Source organism: Microcaecilia unicolor, chromosome 1 (assembly GCF_901765095.1).
Source record: "Microcaecilia unicolor chromosome 1, aMicUni1.1, whole genome shotgun sequence".
Classification (NCBI taxonomy): Eukaryota; Metazoa; Chordata; class Amphibia; order Gymnophiona; family Siphonopidae; genus Microcaecilia; species Microcaecilia unicolor.
The window spans coordinates 714,959,325-714,982,607 of record NC_044031.1 but is presented as its reverse complement, the minus strand read 5'-3'; the positions used below and the strand labels follow the sequence as shown (position 1 = coordinate 714,982,607).

General features: G+C 44.7%; 1 protein-coding gene across 2 annotated transcripts in view; it reads left to right on the top strand.

Annotated features, from left to right (window-relative positions):
* The window catches only part of DMXL2 (Dmx like 2), a 369,136-nt gene that overhangs the window by 25,379 nt on the left and 320,474 nt on the right, over positions 1-23,283 (top strand). For both annotated transcript variants that reach the window (XM_030189451.1, XM_030189445.1), the window contains exon 2: positions 22,609-22,734. In XM_030189451.1, the coding sequence (XP_030045311.1) occupies positions 22,609-22,734 (126 nt within the window). The remainder of the gene's footprint in view (positions 1-22,608; positions 22,735-23,283) is intronic.

The window sequence follows — 23,283 nt, the reverse complement described above, 5'->3', positions numbered from 1 at the left end:
TTAAGATTCTCTTTCTGTCTGGTTCACGAAACATCACAGTAGTCTTTCTTTTTTTGTTCTTTGATTATCCTTTATACTCCTTCAAGATCTTTACGTTCTTTGGACTCTCATCGCCTAGTTCTTCCAGCACCTAAACTAGCTCATCTTGAGTCCACAAGACACACCGCTTTTTATTTTCCTGGTCCAAAGTTCTGGAATGACCTACCGCCCTCTATTCATTCTGAAACTTCTTTTAAGAAATGTATATCTTTATTTAAATCCCATTATTTTTCTGTTGCTTTTGGGTTATCTCAGTGCTGATTTTCTTTTTCTTGACACGGGTTTTAACCTTTTTCATTTAATTGTAAATTATGATGCTCTTGGTTTGTGTGTTGTTCTTTCCTGTCACAATGGAATTCTTTTCTCTATGGGCCCTGTTTACTAAGCTTCGCTAAGGGCACACTAACATTTTTAGCTCATACTAAACATTACTGTGCGCTAAATGCTAAAGACATCCATAGGAATATATGGGTGTTTCTAGCATTTAGCATGCGGTAAAAATTCTAGTGTGCCTTAGTAAAAAATGGACCCTATTTGTTTTTAACATGTTTTGTTTTTTTTTTAGTTCTTTTGTAAACTACCCTGCCCTGACCTGTTTGTCCAGAAAGGCCTGTATAACAAATTTTTATGAACATAAACAAACATATTGTTTGTTTATTCTGTAGATAGTCATGCATTTGCATTTTCTTTATTGTAGATGTTAATTCTATAAGTCTAATTAAAATAATTTTAATCATCTTATTCCCCTTCCCCCCCCTTTTTAAAGGATTTTTTTTTCAGTAATTTCATTTTGCAATAAATAGTGGCTATAGGGCTTTCATGGGTTTTCTCAGTTGTTCAGCTGAGTATGTTAGGAATTTTAACTCCTATTGCAGTACAAGGAAAAGAATATCATAGGTTGGCGTTGGCTGTGCTAAGGGAAGTTATGGTGTTGCTTGGTTTTACTACTGGGGGATTCTGCACAACTGTGCAGTGCAGAATTTGGACAGAATTCCCCCCACATCACAGAATGCTGCAATTATTGTGCAGAATTCTGCTGAGTGCTAGCATCAGGTCTTTTTCCTCCCTCTCCTGCAGAGATCGTGCAACAGCAGGAGGAGGAGAAAGTGAACCGCTGCACATCAGGTCACAGAATGGGTTGTATTTTGTATCCCTGGACATTTTAACAGGGTGAATTAGGATTCCTTGGGGTAATAGAAGTCAGCTATTGTTGGGGTTGGAAGGGTAGAGAGTGGTGGTGGGGTGGAATTATAGTTCCTTGTTATTATTGTTTTCTATTTGTGATTTATAAACAGTTTGCACAGCATATTCCTTTTTATACTTTAATAAAAAGATCTAAATATAAAATCATAAGTGTTCAAGGCTTCTCATATGAGGACAGAGCCCATGGGGATGAGACAGGGAGAGAACTGACGGGGATGGGCAGGGATGGAGACAGAGTCCATGGAGACGGAGCCTGCGGGGATGGGGTGGGGATGTAGACAGAACCCATGGGGATGGGGACAAACTTTGTCTCTGTGTCATTCTTTAGTATCAATGTAGTGATATTACTTGGTCTGTCAGAATGTCTGGATTTATGGCTTTTAGAATGTCCTGGTTCAATACCTGATTATCTGGTTGACTGTACCAGCTTTGGAACATTGTTGATAGGCATTAAGAAAAATTAAATATCTTATTTGGGCTCCTTGTTAAGGTTCCATACTGTGCATTCCCTGTATGTATTTTCCCTGTGTTTATAATCACCATAGAGCTTCTTTTCTGGTTTGTTTATGAAATGGTTATTTTAAGGTTCATATTGCATGTTTAATGTGAATAAAGGTTGTACAGGATTTTCTGTTAGGGAGGCATGTTTTTTAATCTCTATTTTAAAATTCTATGTAGTTGTCTAGATTATTGTTGTGCGGACTTGGCTTTCTAAAACTGATGGGCCACAAAATGTTACTTACAATTGCCTCCTTGAAATAATTGTGTTGTTCTTTTCTAATTTATTACAAACTTTGGAAGATATTTTTTTTCCATCTTTGTGTCGAACATTCTAGTAGAATGTTATGATAAATGGAGAACAAATGCCCTTCTATTTGTATTCTACAACTATGAATGCTAATAGTAAAAGCACAAGCTATTATGTATCTGTTCAGGTTCAGCATTCCCTCACCTGCCTTGAGCATTCTGCTTTCCTTATTGAGCTTAGAAGCAACTCTGAAGAAGATTACATTGTTTGGACTAGTGTGGTAAAAGATACATAGTGAAGAAATAGCATACAATGTCTTGCAAACTGAAACTTTGCACCCTTGTACATTTTTACATTCTGCTGTCTAACAAAACACAATTAGAAAAACTGTAATGTAGGAATTTATTTTCTGTAATCTACACAAAATACATGAAAGAACATATAAATATTCAAACGAACACATGAAATTATATAGAAATATTCAAAAGTAATTAAGAATAAGGACCCCAGAACATCTTGTTTGCATGTCTTCACACCTTTTGTGATAGGAAATCCATTATCTGTTTGCAAAGACAGCTTTAATGGGGTTCATATGGAGTTTAATAGAGTCCACCCCTGTACAATTACAGTAACTGAGCTGATTCAAATACACTTGAATTAAGCTGTTTCTGTTCTATTAAGTTGTAAATATGTCAAACATGGAGCTGCTGAAAAAATTCCTCAGTAGTTAAAGATACAGAATGAGGGAAGGCCATATGAACATTTCCATAATTTTGCAGATCCCTTGGGGTACCGTTGAATCCATCATTAAACTAATATCATCGAGACATTGCCTTGATCAGATTGTGTCTCCAGAGTCAAGTTTAGTTGGTAAATAGAACACCTTATTAACTGGAAGAATTGATTCTGCTGGTAAATTCAAAACCTCAGTTTATCCAATTGCTGTACACCAAGTACTTTTGGAAAGTTAAGTAGTCAAAGATTTAAATGTCTAAATTGATTCTCAGATTGCTCCAGCTTCCGATGAATCACAATTTTATCCTTAATCAAAGTCTGTATCACTGCTGAGTTATGATTTTTCCAAAGTTTCCAGCTTCTCACAATACCCAACTTCTAGTGACTCACATTTTTGTGCCAAAACTCCACAAGATAGCTTTAGATTAGAAATATCAGAAGAACAACTTACAATAGTCCATTTCCAGCTTGGTAAGGTGGTCCCAAATTGCTCTAAGGGTCACCTCGCCCTGTCTGATGTACTGTTCCAGATCTAGATGTAAAATCATTGGAGACCCCTCCCCCCCGTACAGGGGTTAATAGTCCAGCTGGCTTATCCGACTGAAGAGTCTGAACGGTTCCCATTGTATCTTGTTGCACTTCTACATATCTTGTGGAGAGGGAAGGAGTAGGGTTCCGGAAAATACCTTCCATCCTGAGCAGCACTCTCCCGAACAAAACCCGGAAACGCTTTCAAGTGGGCTGGTGTCGAGTGCTCATGGGGGCTGAGAAAAATCTCACCCCCAAGCGGTTTGGAGTTTCCACCCACAATGCCCGTAGCAGGGGTTTGGCCACCTTTTCTTGTTCTGGACTACGGCAGCATGAAAAATACTTCAGGGTTGAGGTGCCAAAATTTGCCCTTTCCTTTCTGAGCATGCTACCAGAACCCGTATTCACACTCTTTTCACCTCTCGCTTAGACTATTGCAACTTGCTTCTCACAGGTCTCCCACTTAGCCATCTCTCTCCTCTTCAATCTGTTAAAAATTCTGCCACATGACTTATATTCCGCCAGTGTCGCTATACTCATATTCCTTGTCATCAAGCAGATGAAGCCATTACGTATGGGTTGTGTCCAGCAACCAGCAGGGGGAGATAGAGATCACTCAACTTTTCACAGTGCCTCATGGCCAGCTAGCTCCACTGCCTCTTCAGTATTCTCTATCTCCCCAAGCAGGGTGGCTGCAGCTTCTTCGAGCTCCATCAAAAATCTGCCTGGGGGTGGCTCCTGGCTTGCCAGTTGTTAGCCGGGGTGTTAGAGGCTATAACAGCTTCACTTTGAAGGCACATAGGTCAGCCCTTTCCCTGCCTTACCCATGCCCCCGTGGATGTGGACATATTAGCTTGCTGTTCCCTGTCCTTTCCCACTCAGTGGATGCAGGCACATTGGTTCGCCTTTCCCTGCCTTTCCCACTTATCTGAGTCTCTGGAGTGTTTTTATTTACCTCTTTTGCCTCTGCTTTCCTCACAGCGTTAAAAATAAATAATTAAAGTTGCGTCGCGCTTTAGTGCAGCGATCTTGGAAAAGAGTTTTTTTTCTTGAGATTCTTCTGCAGGACCGGAGCTGTGATACTTGGTCTAGTGAGGTAAGAGTGTTTTCTGACTCCTCCGGGGTGGGCCAGCGATTGGGACGTTTTTGGCGCGAATTGCCATTTTTGAATTTTACCGCCATTTTCGACGATGGCTGTGGAGACTGTAAAGCGCTGTTCTAAATGTGGCAAGCGCAAATCAGCAGCGGGGCTCTGTAATTCGTGCTGTACAGATGGTAGAGCCGGCCCGACAAGGCGGCACTCAGTGCAGAGCTCTAGCTGCACAGGCCGAACAAATTTGCCACTGGGCCGAGCTGCATCTACAGTCCCTGTCAGCAGCTCACATTGCAGGTCAGAGCAACGTGCAAGCCGACTATCTAAGCAGGCATCAGATCGATCCAGCGGAGTGGGAACTAGCAGACGATGTATTCCTGCAGATATGTGCCAAATGGGGCAAGCCCGTGATGGATCTTATGGCGATCAGTTCCAATGCCAAAGTTCCATGCTTCTTCAGCAGACGGAGGGATCCTCGCTCTGCCGGGTTGGATGCCTTGGCTCAACCCTGTCCCCTGGGCTTGCTGTATGTCTTCCCTCCGTGGCCCTTGATAGGGCGAGTGCTCCTGCGGATTCGGCTGCATCCAGGAGAAGTGGTGCTCATTGCCCCGGATTGGCCCAGGAGGCCTTGGTATGAGGACCTCCGACAGATGCTGTTGGAGGCTCCCTTTCCTTTACCTCTGGTTCCGCACCTGTTGTCACAGGGTCCGGTGGCCATGGAGGACGCCTGCCGCTTTGGTCTTATGGCATGGCGGTTGAGAGCGCGCAATTGAGAGATAAAGGCTACTCAAGTAAGGTAATTTCCACTCTCCTGCAGGCCCGTAAGCGCTCCACTTCCGTGGTTTATGCCAGGATTTGGCGCCAGTTTGAAGTCTGGTGTGTTTCAAGAGCGCTTTCTCCGTTGCGGGCTCCTGTCTCGCCGATTTTGGATTTTTTGCAGGATGGTGTACACAAAGGCTTGGCCTATAATTCCCTGCGGGTGCAAGTGGCAGCATTGGCCTCCCTGCGTGGCAGGTTGAAGGCGTGTGCTTAGCTGCTCATCCAGATGTGGCATGGTTTCTTAGAGGGGTGCTTCAGCTCTGTCCTCCCATGCGGGCACCTTGTCCAGCTTGGAACCTGGGGTTAGTATTGAAGGCCCTTCAGGGGGCTCCCTTTGAACCGCTTCGGCGTGCTTCAGAGAAAGATTTGACACTGAAGGCCGTCTTTTTAGTGGCCATTTCTGCGGCGAGACTGGTGTCAGCTCCAGGCGCTGTCCTGTAGAGACCCTTTTCTGCAATTCTCAGAGTCAGGGGTCACGGTTCGGACCGTGCCTTCCTTCATGCCTAAGGTGGTTTCAGCGTTTCACCTAAACCAGCCTGTTTTTCTTCCCTCCTTTGTTGAGGAGGAGTTTCCAGATTCATTTGGGCAGTTGCACCTTTTGGATGTGCGCAGAACTCTGTTGCAGTATCTGCGAATTACAAATTCTTTCAGGACCTCTGATCATCTTTTTGTGCTGTTTGCAGGTCCTCGCAGAGGGTCTTCAGCGTCTAAAGCCACTATTGCCCATTGGCTCAAAGAAGCTATCTTTTCAGCATTTCTGCTGTCTGGCTGGGCTCCGCCTGAAGCCTTTAAGGCACATTCCACAAGAGCGATTTCCTCTTCCTGGGCGGAAACTGGAGCACTATCTCTTCATGAGATTTGCAGTGCTGCAACATGGGCTTCTAAGCTCTGTTTCGCCCGACATTACAGGCTGGATGTGGCTGCCAGGAGGGATGCGCATTTTGGAGCACAGGTCATAGCGCGTGGTGTGGCTTGTTCCCACCCTATTTAGGGATTGCTTTGTTACATCCCATACGTAATGGCTTCATCTGCTTGATGACAAGGAAGGGAAAATTAGGTTCTTACCATGATAATTTTCTTTCCTTTAGTCATAGCAGATGAAGCCATGAGCCCTCCCTGTATGATTGTCTGTATTGCAGTGATTCTGATTTTAGGTGCTGTTCTTGTTTCCTGAAGTTATATTCCTTCCTTGGGGAGTCGGAAAACAGTCTTCAGGATTCTTGTTACAGTTATAGGAGGATGAGTTCATTCCCTCCAGTTCATGTTTTGGGAGGATGAGTTTATTCCCTCCAGGAGGATGCAAGTATTCCCTCCGTTTATACAAAGTGGAGGACGAGTTTATTCCCTCCAGGAGGATGAGTTCATTCCCTCCTTTTTTGAGTTTATGGGGTCATCGTTCGCTGTGAGGAAAGTTCATGTTATTCCCATTGCGGTTTGCCATACTGCTTTGGAAGCTTCAAATACTGAAGAGGCAGTGGAGCTAGCTGGCCATGAGGCACTGTGAAAAGTTGAATGCTCTCTATCTCCCCCTGCTGGTTGATGGACACAACCCATACGTAATGGCTTCATCTGCTATGACTAAAGGAAAGAAAATTATCATGGTAAGAACCTAATTTTCCCTTAGCCCTCTCCTCAAGTCATTTCACAGGTTCCCTATCCGTTTCCACATACAGTTCAAACTCCTTTTATTGACTTACAAGTGCATTCACTCTGCAGCTCCTCAGTACCTCTCCACTTTCATCTCTCCCTACACTCCTCCCCGGAACTCCGTTCACTGGGTAAATCTCTCTTATTTGCACCCTTCTCCTCCACCGCTAATTCCAGACTCCATTCCTTTTATCTTGCTGCACAATATGCCTGGTATAGACTTCCTGAGCCGGTACGTCAAGCTCCATCTCTGGCCGTCTTCAAATCTAGGCTAAAAGCCCACCTTTTTGGTGCTGCTTTTAACTCCTAACCCTTACTCACCTGCTCAGTACCCTTATTTTATCACCCCCACCTTAGTAATTCCCTTATCTCTTATTTGTCCTATTTGTCCTAACTAGATTGTAAGCTCTGCCAAGCAGGGACTGACTCTTCATGTTCAAGTGTACAGCGCTTCGTACATCTTGTAGCGCTATAGAAATGATAAGTAGTAGTAGTAGGAGACAATGAGCCCGAAACATATAGGGCCTTTATCTTGTTTGTGGCATCATTAAGAAACAAAGGTAAAGGAAAAGGTTATTATTTAAACGGAGCTCAAATCATACTGGCTTTCAGGAGACTCAGCATGCCGTCATCTTGACTTCTCCCCCTGCAGTTCTTTCTCTTCTGATTACGAAACTACTATATATTGTGAAGAATAAGGGGCTGTCCTATCCTGGGTAGGCCACTAGATGGCGCTGTTCCCATAGAAATGGGGGAAATGTCCAGGATGAGTCACTAGAGGGAGCCAGTGGGGGAATGTTTAGTGGAGGTTGCTAGGACCATGGAGAGTCCTGGCGTGGAAACAGGTGGAAGTTGTTATGAGCTGGGTCTTGCCTGGATTTAGGGGGAAGAGCCTAAAGGGGTGGATAAGCTAATCAACCACCTTATACCTGCCTGAGTGGTGAAAGAGAAGAGAGGAGCTGGAGACCTGGCAGCTGGAGGAAGAAGATCCCCTTGAAGGTACTGGCTGAACTCTGTGGACTTTTGAAGCTCTAAAAGGTGACAGTTGCACTACTCTCTGAGAACGAAGTAAATGCTTTTGTTCGACTGTTTGAACTGTGAACGTTTGAGGAACTGCTTTAAATGTTTGAATTGAAGAAGAAATGTTTAAGTTAAAGAAGGAATAAGCCATGAAGATTATGTTAAATGGCAACTAATAAAACCTTTAGTTATAAGAAGCCTGGTGTTGGTGAACATTTGTGGAAGGTGAAGAGGAGGCAGAGAACTCCCCTGTGTTTTAGGCGGAGTCCTGGTGAATTACTGAGAAGTGTAGAGCCCAACCGTGACTGTGTGTGAAGGAAGCTAAGCAGGGTCTGCCCTGGCCAGAGCCTGGAAGGGTGACCTGCTCACAATATATATCTATATACAGTGCACTCCATTTAAGTGCACGTCGGATAAGCGCATGCTCTGTGTTTAACTGCATGCCGTACTTCGGTCCCGTTTTTGGCGCCATCAATTTCTATGGGGTTAAACTTTGGTTTAGTGCACCACTGATAAGTTCAAGATTCACTTTATATGCATGATTTAAAACCGCTCCTCTGCAGGAGAGACTCCGCATAAGCGCACGCACGGAATATGGAAGCCGATTGGCACGTGACAAAGGGGCTGTAAATTTGAAATCTCGGTTAACTGCCACTGGCAGAATAAGCGAAAGAATGTTGTTGAGTGTACACTGGAGTCGTCGTCGTTACACAACTGTAAGACTTTAACACTGGCTGAACGAATAGAAGTTCTAAAAAAAATTAGAAAACAAACAAAGTCAAGCATCTATTGCTAAAGAATATGGTGTCAATCCCAGTCCAATTTCACGTATCTTGAAGCAGAAAGATCAGCTTCTGGAAGACTGGCAAAACAATACAAATCCACACAGGAAACGTAAAAGGGTGGGAAAAGCTGAGGAGGTAGAAGATGCTCTTATTCGGTGGCTTTCTCAAGTCAGGAGCAGACAGTTTCCTGTCAGTGGTCCACTGCTTATGGAGAGAGCTAATCAGCTAGCTGAAAGTCTTGGACCAACTGAATTCAAAGCCACTGTTGGATGGTTGGAAAGATGAAAGGAGAGGAACAACATAAAATTCAAGAAATAGCATGATGAGAAACAAGACGCTGATGACTTTGGTGCTGAAAATTGGGTTGTTTTAGTTCTTCCTACCATTTTGAACGAGTTTGCACCTCGTGACATTTTCAATGCTGACGAAAGCGGTCTCGACTGGCGAGCGATTCCTGCTGGAACACTTGCATTCAAACAAGCTGAAACTACTGGAAGTAAAACATTGACGGACCGACTTACGATCCTCCTTTGCTGCAATATGGATGGGAGTGAGAAGTTGGAATCCCTCGTCATTGGAAAGAGCAAACAGTCCCGTTGCTTCAAGAAAGTTATGCGACTTCCTGTGTCATACGAGGCTAACGCAAATTCATTGATGACTCGGGAAATTTGGAAGCAGTGGCTAAAGAAGTTAGACCCTAGATTGTTGCTTTGTGATAATTGTGCTGCACACAGTGATGATGTCAGGCTATCTAACATCAAGATGGTCTTTCTGCCACCAAACACTACCTCTCTGATCCAACCTATGGATCAGGGCATAATAGCCAATTTCAAACAACATTATCGGGCTCTTGTGCTATGTCGTCTGATGAGCGTTATGGATGACCAGACTGGCAAGGATAAACGTGCTGTTGAACTGGCTCGTAATCTATCACTGTTGGATTCCCTACATATGCAGAAAGAAGCCTGGAATCATGTTACACAGGAAACCATTGTGAACTGCTACAAGCGGGCAAGCTTTGTTAAGGATGTGGAGAGGGACGAAACAGATGCAGCTGTTGCAAACGCGTCAGATGAACAGGCTATTGACGTTCCAGCCAGTGTTTCTGAATACCGTGCGGGCGTATCTGGAGGCCACTGGATGTCAGTGCTATGACAGTTTTTACCGTCTGGCAGACGTAGTCTGTGGAAGTCACAGACACAAGAGTGTACAGAGGGCTATGACTGATTACTTCAAGTAAGCCTAACGTCAGTTAACGGAGACTGTATAACCATCAGTTAATGGCGACTGTATACTGTACATATAATAAACAGTACCGTTTATCAGATGTCAAACTTCTTTGGGTCACAGCGGTTAAGTGCACGCTCCTGTTAACTGCATGTATTTCTTTGGTCCCAGACCCTTGCGGATTGCACTGCATGTGTATATATATAATCTGTATTCTTTTTATGTAGTACTAATGTACTGGTTATGTAATCGACCTTGAACTGAATGATTGTAGAGTATAAAACAAATTGAATTGAGTTAAAAGGACAGAGAGGCTTGTGAAAGTTAAGGGAAAGATAGATGATGCAGAGTGAGGCAGGTCCTGTTGGAAAATATGTTTGTCATCTTTAGACCTACTGGTTGAGAAGACTCACTTTTCAGCAACAAAATTCTAGGCTAAGCTCAGAGTGGCAGAGCTGGTGGTTGGGAGGCGGGGCTAGTGCTGGGCAGACTTATACGGTCTGTGCTAGAGCCGGTGGTGGGAGGTAGGGATAGTGCTGGGCAGACTTATACGGTCTGTGCCAGAGCTGGTGGTGGGAGGCGGGACTGGTAGTTGGGAGGCGAGGATAGTGCTGGGCAGACTTATACGGTCTTTGCCAGAGCTGGTGGAGGGAGGCGGGGTTGGTGGTTGGGAGGCGGGGATAGGGCTGGCCAGACTTATATGGTTTGTGCACTGAAGAGGACAGTACAAATAAAAAAGTAGCACATATGAATTTATCTTCTTGGGCAGACTGGATGGACCGTGCAGGTCTTTTTCTGCCGTCATCTACTATGTTTACTATGTAAAATGATTCTAAGCAAAAGCAACAATAGACTGGCTCAGTCAGGGGCATAGCCAGCATCCCATTTTATTTGGGTGGGGGGAGGAGGACTCCAGAGTGGACTAATGGGGGTCACCCTCTTCTCTCTGCTCTCTCCCCTTCCCGGTTAAACAATTTTAACTCTGCTGGCGGGGCAGCTCATGTCCCGCCAGTTGAAAAGCTCTGTGGCCCAAACCGCCCCCCCCCCCACCCCTGTTTCAAGAAGTCTGCAAACTGCTTCCCAGTAGCTGACTTTCCTCACGCCAGGGGAGGTTCAGGACGCAGAGCTCTTCATCTGGTGGGACTTGGGCATTCCTGCCAGTCATTCATGGTACTGTAGTTTGAGGGCAGGGGGGCTCAAGTTCAAATTTTTTGTGGGGGATCGCTAGACCCCCACCCACCCCAGGCCCCCCTGTGGCTATACCACAGGGCTCAGTGAAAAGACAGTCACCCAAAAATTGGGTACGCAGTTATAGAATAGTCAGTTACGTGTGTAAACTAATTGACTTAACCAGCGATAGCTATCAATAATTAGCCTTACCAAGTGTTAATTGGCACAAATTAGCAGCTACATACGTAACTTATTTATACCCTATTCTATAAACAGCACTCTCAATTTTTATAGTGTGCAGTTCTAAAGGGGGCATGGCCAGGGGAAGGACATAGGTGGGTCGGGGCATGCCTAGCATTTAGGCATGAATTTATAATATATACATGTATGCACCTAATGCCATTAGTTAGGCATGAAAATGTAAACTTAAGCTAGTATTCTTTAATATTGGTTCTGCACGGAACTGCCATAGTAGAATTCACATATAGCACCCTGTACTCGGTGCCTGACTTTAGGTGCCACTTACCCCTGAATGTCTAAGTGGCTCAGTCAGAATCTATGTCTGAATCCAATAGAAACTCTGTGCTAAGACTTGAAGATTGCAGTTCAGAGATGATACCAAGCCAACTTGAAAGAGCTTGAGTTATTCTGCTAAGAAAAATGGGCACACACTGTACCATTCTGCTGTACAAAATGGATAGGCACTTGTCGTAAATAACTCCTTGATTTTATTGCTAAAAAAGACCAAGAATTGAGCCAAGGGGTATGAATACTTATGGAATCAAGACTTTTTGGTTGTTCTTTTTTTTTTTTTTAACTTTATATATTTTGAAAGTACTTTAAAATAATCACATCTTGAAGATGTGACCCAGGAGATAAAACAAGAAACTGTAGACTAAGGAAATCATAAATAATATAAATCACATAACATAAAATAATTTTGTCTGCTGCTTAAGGTAGTTGGAGCCAAGATCATGAAATAAACAAGCCCCCCCCCCCCCCCCAAAAAAAAAAAAGTCTATATTCAGGACAAAACTCCTAGCCAGCCATTTTGGTGATAAACCCTTTATTAAACCATGTCTGCAGCTTCACCTCCTCTTTATTTTCTTAACTTTCACATGCAGCCCCTTCCTAATCAGAATTATTACTCCTCCTTTCCCTTCTACAGCTGGGGATTCCATAATTTCTCCTACCCACCAGCGCTTCAACTTTTCATGCTCTGCCTGTGTTAAGTGTGTCTCTTTCAGGAGGGCAATTTGACGCTTTCTGGTCATTAAGGACTTTTAGTATCTTCTGCCTCTTAATTGGAGAGTGTATGCCCCCCACAATCCAGGTCACAATCTGTAGGAATGCCATACCTCTTTCAGTCGGCAGCCCTCATGCTTTGCCTTTATTACTTGCCACCCAGGGAGTGTCCCAGCCAGCACTCCCTCGGTCCATCCATCCTCATTCTCACCATATCTCCCCTAGAGCTCGTGCTACTTACATCCACCCACCATTCACACAAGCTTGGTATCCCCACTCTTACCCCTAACCCTCTCCCCCCCCCTCTCTAACACTCCCTCCCCCTGCCCCCCCTCCACTTTCCATACATTACCCCTCTCATGCCCTTTGGCATTTGGACTCCCTTTTCCTGAGGATTGGAACATCCCCCCATGTTGTTAAGGACACAGTCCCTCTCAATGTCCTCCCCTCATAATCGCTTGCAGCCATGGACTTCTTCCTCAGGTTTAATTCTCTGTCTTATACCAGCACCAACACATGCAGGTCCACAAAATCCAACTAAATTCTCACATCAGTTTTCAAGTCTTGTGTGTTATCATTTACGGTCAGATCCTCTCATTTATACTCCGCTCTCTTCCACTTTCTTGTCCTCATTCGCTGCTCGGTGCTCTTGCTAGCTTGTCAAGATATTCCTTTGCCTCCTGGACTTTATCAAAAGTATTGTATTTGTCCATTATTTATCACTTTCAGTCGTGCCGGGTACAAAAGGCTAAACTTGTATTTCATGCCGAATAGTTTAGAACATAGTGGTGCAAAGTCTTTCCTCGCTGCCGATACCTTGAACGAGTAGTCCTGAAAACACAGGATTTTACTTCCCTGATATTCCAGCGTCTTCCCCGCTCTCAGGTTTTGCAGGATTTCCATTTTATGCACATAGTTCAGTACCTTTAAGATTACCACTCGTGGTTTTTCTGCGTTATCTCTCCGTGGGCCCAAGCGGTGAGCCCTCTCTATTTTTAGTCTTTCCACCAGGCCTGGGTTTGCCAGAGCCTCCGGCAGCCACTTTTCCAAGAAACTGCACAGGTTCCTGTCTGCCAAGCTCTCCGGGAGTCCCACTAGACAGAGGTTGTTTCTCCGCGAGCGGTTTTCCAAATCTTCTACCTTCGTTTCAAGCTCAGACAGCCGGGCTTCTAGTTTTGGCTGCTCCTCTGCCATCCTCCGAATCTCATCTTCAGCTTGCCCCAGCCTTTGCTGCGCCTCGTGCAGGTCCGTCACAAGCGCTGTCTGCCTCTCTTCCATCCCGTCTAGTTTGTCCAGTATTAATTGTAGTTTCCTCCCCACCATTTGCTCTACTGCTGCCTTAACTTCCTCTGTAATCTCGGCAGCCCACATCGAGCTGGGTGTAGGAGAGTTCGGCGCTCCCTTGTCCGCCATCTTTGTTTCCACCGGCTGTGCTCTGTCTTTAGGCTCTTTTCTCACGGATTTCACCACCATCGGCCACCGCACTCCACCTCCTTCTGAATCTTCTTTGTAGCGGCTACGCTTATATTCTGTTTCGTCGCTCCTCTCAGTGGGAGGACGCTGTTATTGAGTGCAAGGCGTTCGGGTATCCCGGAGCAGCTGCGTCTTCTGACTCACTCCTCCATTCCCCAACTGGAAGTTCCTTGGAAAGCTCATTTATTTGTACATGCATTTGCTTCTGTCTAGACGTTATTATGGGCTTTTCTCATTTCTTATAATTTGATGACAATATATAAACCCAAGGCAAAGCATGATCTATAAATAGGATCTTGTTTTATACACAGTAAAACCATACAAAACATTACATAAAGAGGCTCATTTTCAAAGAACATAAGAATAGCCATACTGGGTCAGACCAGTGGTCCATCTAGCCCAGTATCCTATTTCCAACAGTGACCAATCCAGGTCACAAGTACCTGGCAAAACCCCAAATAGTAACAACATTCCATGCTACCAATCCCAGGGCAAGCAGTGTCTTCCCCATGTCTATCTCAATAGCAGACTGTGGACTTTTCCTTCAGGAGCTTGTCCAAACATTTTTGAAACCCAGATACGCTAACTGCTGTTACCATTTCTCAGCAATGAGTTCCAGAGCTTAACTATTCATTGTGAGAAAAAGTATTTCCTCCTGTTTCTTTTAAAAGTATTTCTATGTAACTTCATTGAGTGTCCTCTAGTCTTTGTACTTTTTGAAAGAGTAAAAAATTGATTTTTAGCCGTTGTACACCACTCATGATTTTGTAGACCTTAGTCATATCTCCCCTCAGCGGCCTCTCTTCCAAGCTGAAGAGCCCTAACCTCTTTAGCCTTTCCTCATATGAGAGGAGTTCCATCCCCTTTATCATTTTGGTCGTTCCTCTTTGAACCTTCTCTAATTCCGCTATATCTTTTTTGAGATACGTTGACCAGAATTGAACACAATAAGGTCAGGTTGCACCATAGAGCAATACAGAGGCATTACAGTATTCTTGGTCTTATTTACCATCCCTTTCCTAATAATTCCTAGCTTTTGCTGTTTGCTTTTTTGGCAGCCACTGCACACTGGGAGGCATATTTTCAAAGCATTTAGCCTTCCAAAGTTCCATAGAAACCTATGGAACTTTGGAAGGCTAAGTGCTTTGAAAATATGCCTCCCATGGGTGGAAGATTTCAGCATATTGTCTACAATGACACTCCGATCTTTTTCTTGTCTGCGGACTCCCAAGGTGAACTCTATGATTCAGATTATTCTTTCCAGTATGCATTACTTTGCATTTGTTCACATTTTTAAATTTCATCTGCCATATTTGGCTGCCCAGTCTTCCAATTTCCTAAGGTCTTCCTGCAATTTTTCACAGTTCGCATGTGGTTTAACAGCTTTGAATAGTTTTGTGTCATCTGCAGATTTAATCACCTCACTTATTCCAATTTCCAGGTCATTCATAAGTATGTTAAATAGCACCAGTCCCAGTACAGATCCCTGTGGCACTCCACTATTCACCCTCCTCCATTGAGAAAAATGACCATTTAACCCTACCCTCTTTTTTTCTGCCCAATATCCAATTCCTAATCCACAACAGAACATTGCCTCCTATCCCATGACGCTTTAATTTTCTCAGGATTCTCTCATGAGGAACTTTGTCAAAAGCTTTCTGAAAATCTAGATACACTACATCAACTGGCTCACCTTTATCAACATGTTCTTTCACACCTTCAAAGAAATGATGCAGATTGGTGAGACAATACTTCCCATGGCTGAATCCATGCTGACTCTCTCCTATCAATCCATGTTTATCTATGTGTTCAATAATTTTATGCTTTAAACTAGTTTCCACTATTTTGCTCAGCACTGAAGTCAGGCTTGCCTGTTTGTAATTTCCTGGATCACCCCTGGAACCCTTTTGAAAAATCTGCGTTACGTTGGCCACCCTCCAATCTTCAGGTACTACGGACGATTTTAATGACAGGTTACAGATCACTAAGTGCAGATCAGCAATTTCATGTTTTGAGTTCTTTCAGTAAGCTTCAAGGGCCCCAAGTGGCTCCATCAGGACACCCCACCCCCGAGGTCTGATATGGAAGGGACAGGTTTCTGCTGACGACATCACCAGCTATAATCTGTGGTGCTGTCTGGAACAATGCAGTATCTTTCTCTGTCTTCCAGCAGGTGGTAGGTTGTGTTGTGGTGATCTGTCCCTGGCCTAGATCTCCACTCTGCTGGTCATGTTCTAAGTGTTGGTCAAGCTTACTGCATTGACCCATGAGCTAAACAGCATCCTGGTGTATTTTTCATCCAATGACTTTTACCTAACCTCTCAAATCTTTTATTACTGTCCTTTATATCTTTCCCAAGCAAGATTAACATTTGTCACTGTGCTGCTTTTCACCACCTCTGCTGGTAGGTTATTTCAGGTATTTACTGTGATAGAGTAGATAGTGTTTTACAAGTATAGTGAGATGTAGAAAGATAAGGATGTTCATGGCGTAAAAATTTGGTTTGTGCTTATTCAAAATAAATGTTTCTCAATTTTTGGACATTTGTTGTTTTCTTTGACCTATTCATTTTTTAGGCATGCTTTGTAGTGGCTTTTCACCATGAGTAGGCCCTGGTGGGCACAGACCCACTCAACAGCGGCACACTGCTATGGTACCTGGTGGGGATCTCCCTAAAGGAATCCAGAAACACTTGTACCCAGCTCTGCAGTTGGCGACTGCTTCCTGAGCCACAGATGCCAGTATTCTGCACAAGCTCAGTTTTCTCGCATTCCCAGAAACTGAGTATGTGCAGGGGTGTCGGAGTTGGCAGCTTAGGAAGCAGCCACTGACTGACTGAGCTGGGCACAAGGGTTTCTGGGCACCTTCAGGGAGATCTTCAGTTGTTGGGTCTTGGGGATCTCCACCTGCCCAGGTCTTTTTTGTGTGTGTGTGTGTGTGTAGGGTGGGTGGGGGGAGTGCCTTCTAGGTTAGATGGGGTAAGGCGGGGATGGAGAGGACACTTGGTGTCCACCCATTTCCCCCTTAGGCCTATCCAAAATCTGCTCTGTGTCTATGCTACTGACACATTGTATGCATGCATGAGCTTAACGTATACATTTGTATGTCTCTTAATTCAGAGGTATACTCGTGTTCAAGTGATTTATGCACATTATGGGGTCCTTTTACTAAAGTCCAAACAAAAAAACAGCACCAGGGGCCTTTAAAAATGGAACACAGTTCTTTAATGAATGAGCCTTATTCATTAAAGAACTGTGTTCCATTTTTAAAGGCCCCTGGTGCTGTTTTGTTTGTTTGGACTTTAGTTTGTACTTCGTTCCCTCTCTTTTGTTATGCCCTTTTACTAAAGGGCATTAAATTTTGTAGTTACTGCAGCTTAAAGCAGAAAATTAATGCACGGTGGCTGTAAACCTAATGTGGCAACTATTGGGGGCAAGTCTAGCATTTTCCATTGCAGGTCATGTTGCTCACAGTACTCAAGTTGCAGCGAGCGCAGAAGCACTTAGCACCTCCTAACTGCAAAAGACACACACTTTAGCAAAGGGTCCCTTTATGTTAGTCACCCAGATGAGCCCAATATGTGGTTACGAATGCACACCTCTAGGAAAAAAAATGGACATTTTTGTAAAATAAAATGAGGAAACTAAACAGAATCTAATATAATAAAACGCACCCTCAACGTTCTGAGGACAACGTTCTGAAGTCACTCAGACTCCCAGAATGGTTCGTAAGTTCGTGGTGGTGAAGCCACTGACCAAGACTCGCTGCCCCGCCCTCGCGTCAAACATAATGACGTCGAGGGCAGAAAAACCGAAAGAAAAACGAAAGAAGGGACCGCATTCAGGCAGGGGGAGGAGTAGGGAAACCCGCGGAGCGTGTTTCCCTACTCCTCCCCTGCCTAGGAAACGCTGGGAAACAACCTCGCAAACCACCCGAAAGCTAAAGAGTTAAAATGAAGCCCCGCACACAGAATGACCGAGGAACAACACCCCCCCCCCCCACCGCAACAACCAACAAAGCACATCAAAAGAAAAGAAGCCCAGCCAACAAAATGATGGAGGTACAACAACCACCCCGAGCCGCCCCCCACCTCCCAAAGCCACCCACCGTCGCGTAGCTTTGCTGGCGGGGGACACGAAACCCCGCCAGCACAAGTCCTGTCTTCAGACTCTGGCGTGAACTTCAGCATTTACTAGCCTATGCAGGCAGGGCTTCTGTGTGTCTGACGTCATGCACGTGCAGGACGTCCAACGCACAAAACCCCGCCCAGCAAAGGCTAGCAATGCCAAAGAACAAGCGGAGTCAGCAGACAACAAAGGACTTCTGCTGGTGGGATTTTGGATCGCCCACCAGCAAAACAACGTAACGAACGGTGGGTGGGATGGCGGCGGGGGTGGGGGCATCGCGGTGGGTGGGATGGCGGCAGGGGGGGGACATCACACGGAGGAGGCAATGACGGCAATAAACGAAAAAAAAAACCGGCAATCTGGCAGCACTACCTTCCCTCATCTTCAAAACAACGCTTCCAAAACCCCCTGCCCCCCCCCACACTCACTCACTCACTCACTCATCTGGCAGCGGTTCCTGAACCCCCCCAACCAAACACACACACTTACTCTCATTTGGCCACACTTCCTAAACCCCCCCCCCCCCCCCAACACACACATACACACACTCACTCTCTCATCTGGCAGCGCTTCCTGAAAACCATGCCCCCACACTCACTCACTCACTCATCTGGCAAACCCCTCTCCTCCCCACCACACACACATTCACTCTCTCATCCGGCAGCGCTTCCTGAAACCCCTGCCCCCCACACACACTCACTCACTCATCTGGCACCGGTTCCTGAACCCCCTCCCCCCCCCCACACACTCTGTCACATATGGCAGCGCTTCCAGAAACCCCGTACACACATACACACACACACTCACTCACTCTCATCTGGCAGCGCTTCCTGAAACCCCTGCCACAACCACACACAGTCACTCACTAATCTGGCAGCCGTTCCTGAAACCCCCCCCCCCCCCACACACACACACACTTACTTACTCACTCTTATTTGGCCACACTTCCTGAACCACCCCACCACCACCACCACACACACACACGCACACTCTCATCTGGCAGCGCTTCCTGAACCCCCCCCCCTACACACACAAACTCACTCTCATCTGCAAACGCTTGATAAACCGCCCCCCACACACACACACTCACTCATCTGGCAGCGCTTCCAGACCCCCCACACACCCCTCTTCTTCAAAGCTGAACCACCCAACACAACCAACACACCCCTCCAACATACACACTCTCTCACTCAAAATCTCATCTGCCATCGCTTCCTGAACCCCCCCCCCCCCCACACACACATTCACTCACTCTGTCTCATCTGGCAGCGCTTCCTAAAACCCCTGCCACCCCACACACACAGTCACTCACTAATCTGGCAGCCATTCCTGACCCCCCCCCCCTCCACTTACTCACTCACTCTCATTTGGCCCCGCTTCCTGAACCCCCCCCCCCCCCCCCCACACACACACACAAACACTCACTCTCTCATCTTCCAGTGCTTCCTGAACCCACTCCACAAACACTCACTCTCATCTGGCAATGCTTGAAAAACCGCCCCCCACACACACACACTCACTCACTCATCTGGCAGCGCTTCCTGAACCACCCACACCCCTCTTCTTCCAAGCTGAACCCCCCAACACCCCCCCCCCCCACACACACACACACTCACTCACTCACTCTCATCTGGCAGCGCTTCCAGAAACCCCATACACACACACGCATTCACTCTCTCATCTGGCAGCGCTTCCTGAACCCCCCCCCCCCCCCCCCACACACACACACACACTCACTCTCTCTCTCTCTCTCTCTCATCTGGCAGCGCTTCCTGAACCCCCCTGCCCCCCCCCCACACTCACTCACAATGTCATCTGGCATTGCTTCCTGAACCCCCCCACCCACACACACACACACTCACTCTCTCACTCTCATCTGCCAGCGCTTCCTGAACACCCCACACCCCTCTTCTTCCAAGCTGAACCCCTCCAACACATTCTCCCCCTCCTCCAGCACACCAATTGCTTAGGTGCAGTGGCGGCAATCTGAGACACCAGAGAGAGAGGGGGGGCCTGACACCATAGAGAGGGAGGGAGGTATCTCTGTCACACACACACTCTCTCTCTCACACACACTTTCTCTCTCACAGACAATGTCTTTCTGTCTCTCACTCTCACACACTCTATGTCTCACAGTGTATCACATTCACTCTCTGTGTCACACAGTCACTTACTCGCTTGGTCTCATACACTCAGTCTCACAGAGAATCAGTGTCTCACACACACTCTCTCGCACACACTGTATCTGTGTGAAACACACTCTCTATCACACTGTGTCTCACATACGCAATTGCACACACTCACATTCTCACACACACACTCTCTCACAGACACAATCACACCCAGACTCACTCTCTCTCTCACACACACACACACACACACACACACACCCACTCGCACTTTCACTCTCTCTCTCACACACAGTCACTCTCACATACACTCTCCAAAACATACACACTATGAGGAAAAACTTGCTAGCGCCCGTTTCATTTGTGTCAGAAACGGGCCTTTTTAACTAGTCTTCTATATGTGTTCATTTGCTAGGTCACTGTACAAAAAGCATACAATTTTATTTTCTATCCTACAATTGTTCTGTTTCAGGGCAATGAACATAGCATGTAGAAGAAGGAAATTAGATTTGTATAACGTATTGACATTATTTTTCTATGAAGACTGTGATTTTTGTTTTGTGAATCAAAGCTCCGCTAACATACTTATTCACCAGGAAATATGTGCTCAGTGTACCATGTAGAGAGAGAAATAAAGTGATTGTATTGCACAGAGCTCTTTCGTGTTTGATTCTGCAATTTTTATTGCTGTGCCTTTAATAAAATTAAGTTAGTTAGAATAAAAATTAGAGTAACAAAGCAGTACTAGTTGTTATATTACATGTAAAGTACAAGGATAGTCTTTCTCTAGAAACAAACAAAAAAGGCAACAGTCTCCTTACTATGATAGAATAATAGTAAAAAAGGTAGACTAATAGAAAACATAAACATATGATTGACACATATGAGTTTTTTAATATAATTGTTTGATATTCATGGTTGACTGTATATCTCTATTGATGTTGTTTGTTATTTATTTGAAATTATAATGACACATATGAATGTTTTATAATGAAAGCTGATATATATGAAGTATGTTTGATTTGAGATCTATGTTTTTATTTCTTAGTTTTGACCCCTGACGCAGCCTGAGGGCGAAACGTGGCCACGTCGGGTTTGTTTTTTTATTCATACCAATAAATTATTTCATATGTTAATGTTTTCTATTAGTCTACCTTTTTTACTACTATTCTTTCTCTAGGGCAGTGGCTCCCAAACCTGGTCCTGGAGGCACCCCAGCCAGTCAGGTTTTCAGGATATCCATAATGAATATTTTTGAGAGAGATTTGCATGCAGTGAAGGCAGTGTATGCAAATCTCTCTCATGAATATTCATTGTGGATATCATGAAAACCTGCCTGGCTGGAGTTCCTCCAGGACTAGGTTTGGGAACCACTGCTTTAGGGCCGGATTGTACCAAAGCATCCCTGGGGGGAAATTTTATTTAAGCACAAAGGACTCTCACAAAAAGGTATGTGGGCATTATTTGTGACCTGACATGGACTGTGTTTTGGCTTGAAACATCGTCTTCCTCGGGGGTCAATTCAACAACATAACACAACATTAAGTCGATGTTTCACCGTTCTAAGAGCAGATTGATAACTCTCTGAGTATTACCTTTTAGGCATCAGCTTATGTTAGTTGTGCTGTCTTGTTGATTTGACCCCTGAGGCAGGTGTTTTTTTACGCTGAAACACGGCACATGTGGGGTAACAAAGCACACTTGTACCTTCTCTTGAGAGTCCTTTTGTGCTTCTTTTCTGGATTGCTTTGTTTTGCTGTGTACTTTGATCCTCTCCATTGTATGTTGGAAAAAATTATTTACACATTTGGCCCATAGTTTGTTGCATGGTGCAAATACAGTTCTCTCAGTTTAGGGGTCTCGCTTTTATAGTGTCTTGTTGCACCTTATTCAGCCCTAGATCTCTGGAAACCTAAAACACTGCTCTCTAGTTTCCCTCTTGTTTGACTGATTCACAGAATGAGTAGGCAGTATGTGATCTTTGGATGATGGCATGTCTGGGATTTTTTTCATCCTGAACACAGGTGTCTTAGCCTGCAGTCAAAATAGGTAGTTCTCAGAAATTCAAATGAATTTGATTTCTGGAAACAGTTTGTTTTCTACTGTAAGCTATAAAAAGATCTGCCAAGGAATACAAAAGATGCAATAAAGATGAATCCAGAAAAAATGTGTGAGGATTTTAGAATCCCGGTGGGTCCTCTTCAAAATGGAATGGGGGAGGGTGATAGGGAGGTGGACACTGAAAAGGGGCTGCAATTAGAGCATCTCTCAAGAGCTGCCCTGTAGGAAGTCTTTCAGACCCTGACTACTTCTCATAAAATGTTGTCATACCATCATATGAGATTCTGGGCTGGTTTTCTCTCTTTACCTTAGGCTGCCTTCTTCACATGGATGTGCCTCACCTTTAGCACAAGATGAAGTTCCAAAACATGAGTGATTTAACCTAGACCACCATATGGAAGCCATAACGGAGCTTTTAGTTCATTCCAAAAAAAAGAATTGCTGAAACACAGCTTCTACTCCTGTTCTCATTCAGTTTGAATTGTAGAAATTTATTAAACTAATGTATCCTTATTAATGAAACCATGTGATACTTACCTTTTTTTTTTTTTTACTACAGGCATATGGCTCAGGATGTGACATTGTTGTGCTGGCAAGTGACTTTGAATGTGTGCAGATCATTCCTGGTGCTAAACATGGAAACATCCAGGTCAGCTGTGTGGAGTGCTCTCAGCAACAAGGCCGGGTAAGGATGCCATCTATGGGCGGGGTCTGTGGAAATGGGAAGCTGGATACACTAAGCTGCATGTTTCTCTGCTATGGTCTTCTGATTTCATCCCAGTGTGACACATTTCTCAAAAAGCAGATCTTAGATGTTGAAGTAAAACTGTTCCCAACCACATTTGTCATTTTTTTTCCCCTAAAGAGACTATGACACATCCAAAACTAGTGTGCTTGTAATGGTTTCCTACAAATAATATTTCAAGTAGCACAGCAACTACAAAATCCTGAGTGGTGTAAAACGAGTAAAAGTGAATCAATTTTTCAGTCTTTCAAAAAGTGCAAAGACCAGGGGATACTCAATGATATTACAAGGAAATACTTGCATGGCTATTCTTATGTTCTCAGTTTTGGTCAGATGTATATCAGCCGATGCAGTTTATTCATTTTATTCTCAACATTATTAAGGAAAGGACTTGTTAATGTGGTGGACCAGCCAAACAATGCTGGATTTTGTGAACTCAAGTAGAATGTGGCCACCAAACTCCTTTCATTAAGTATTTGATCCTCCAAA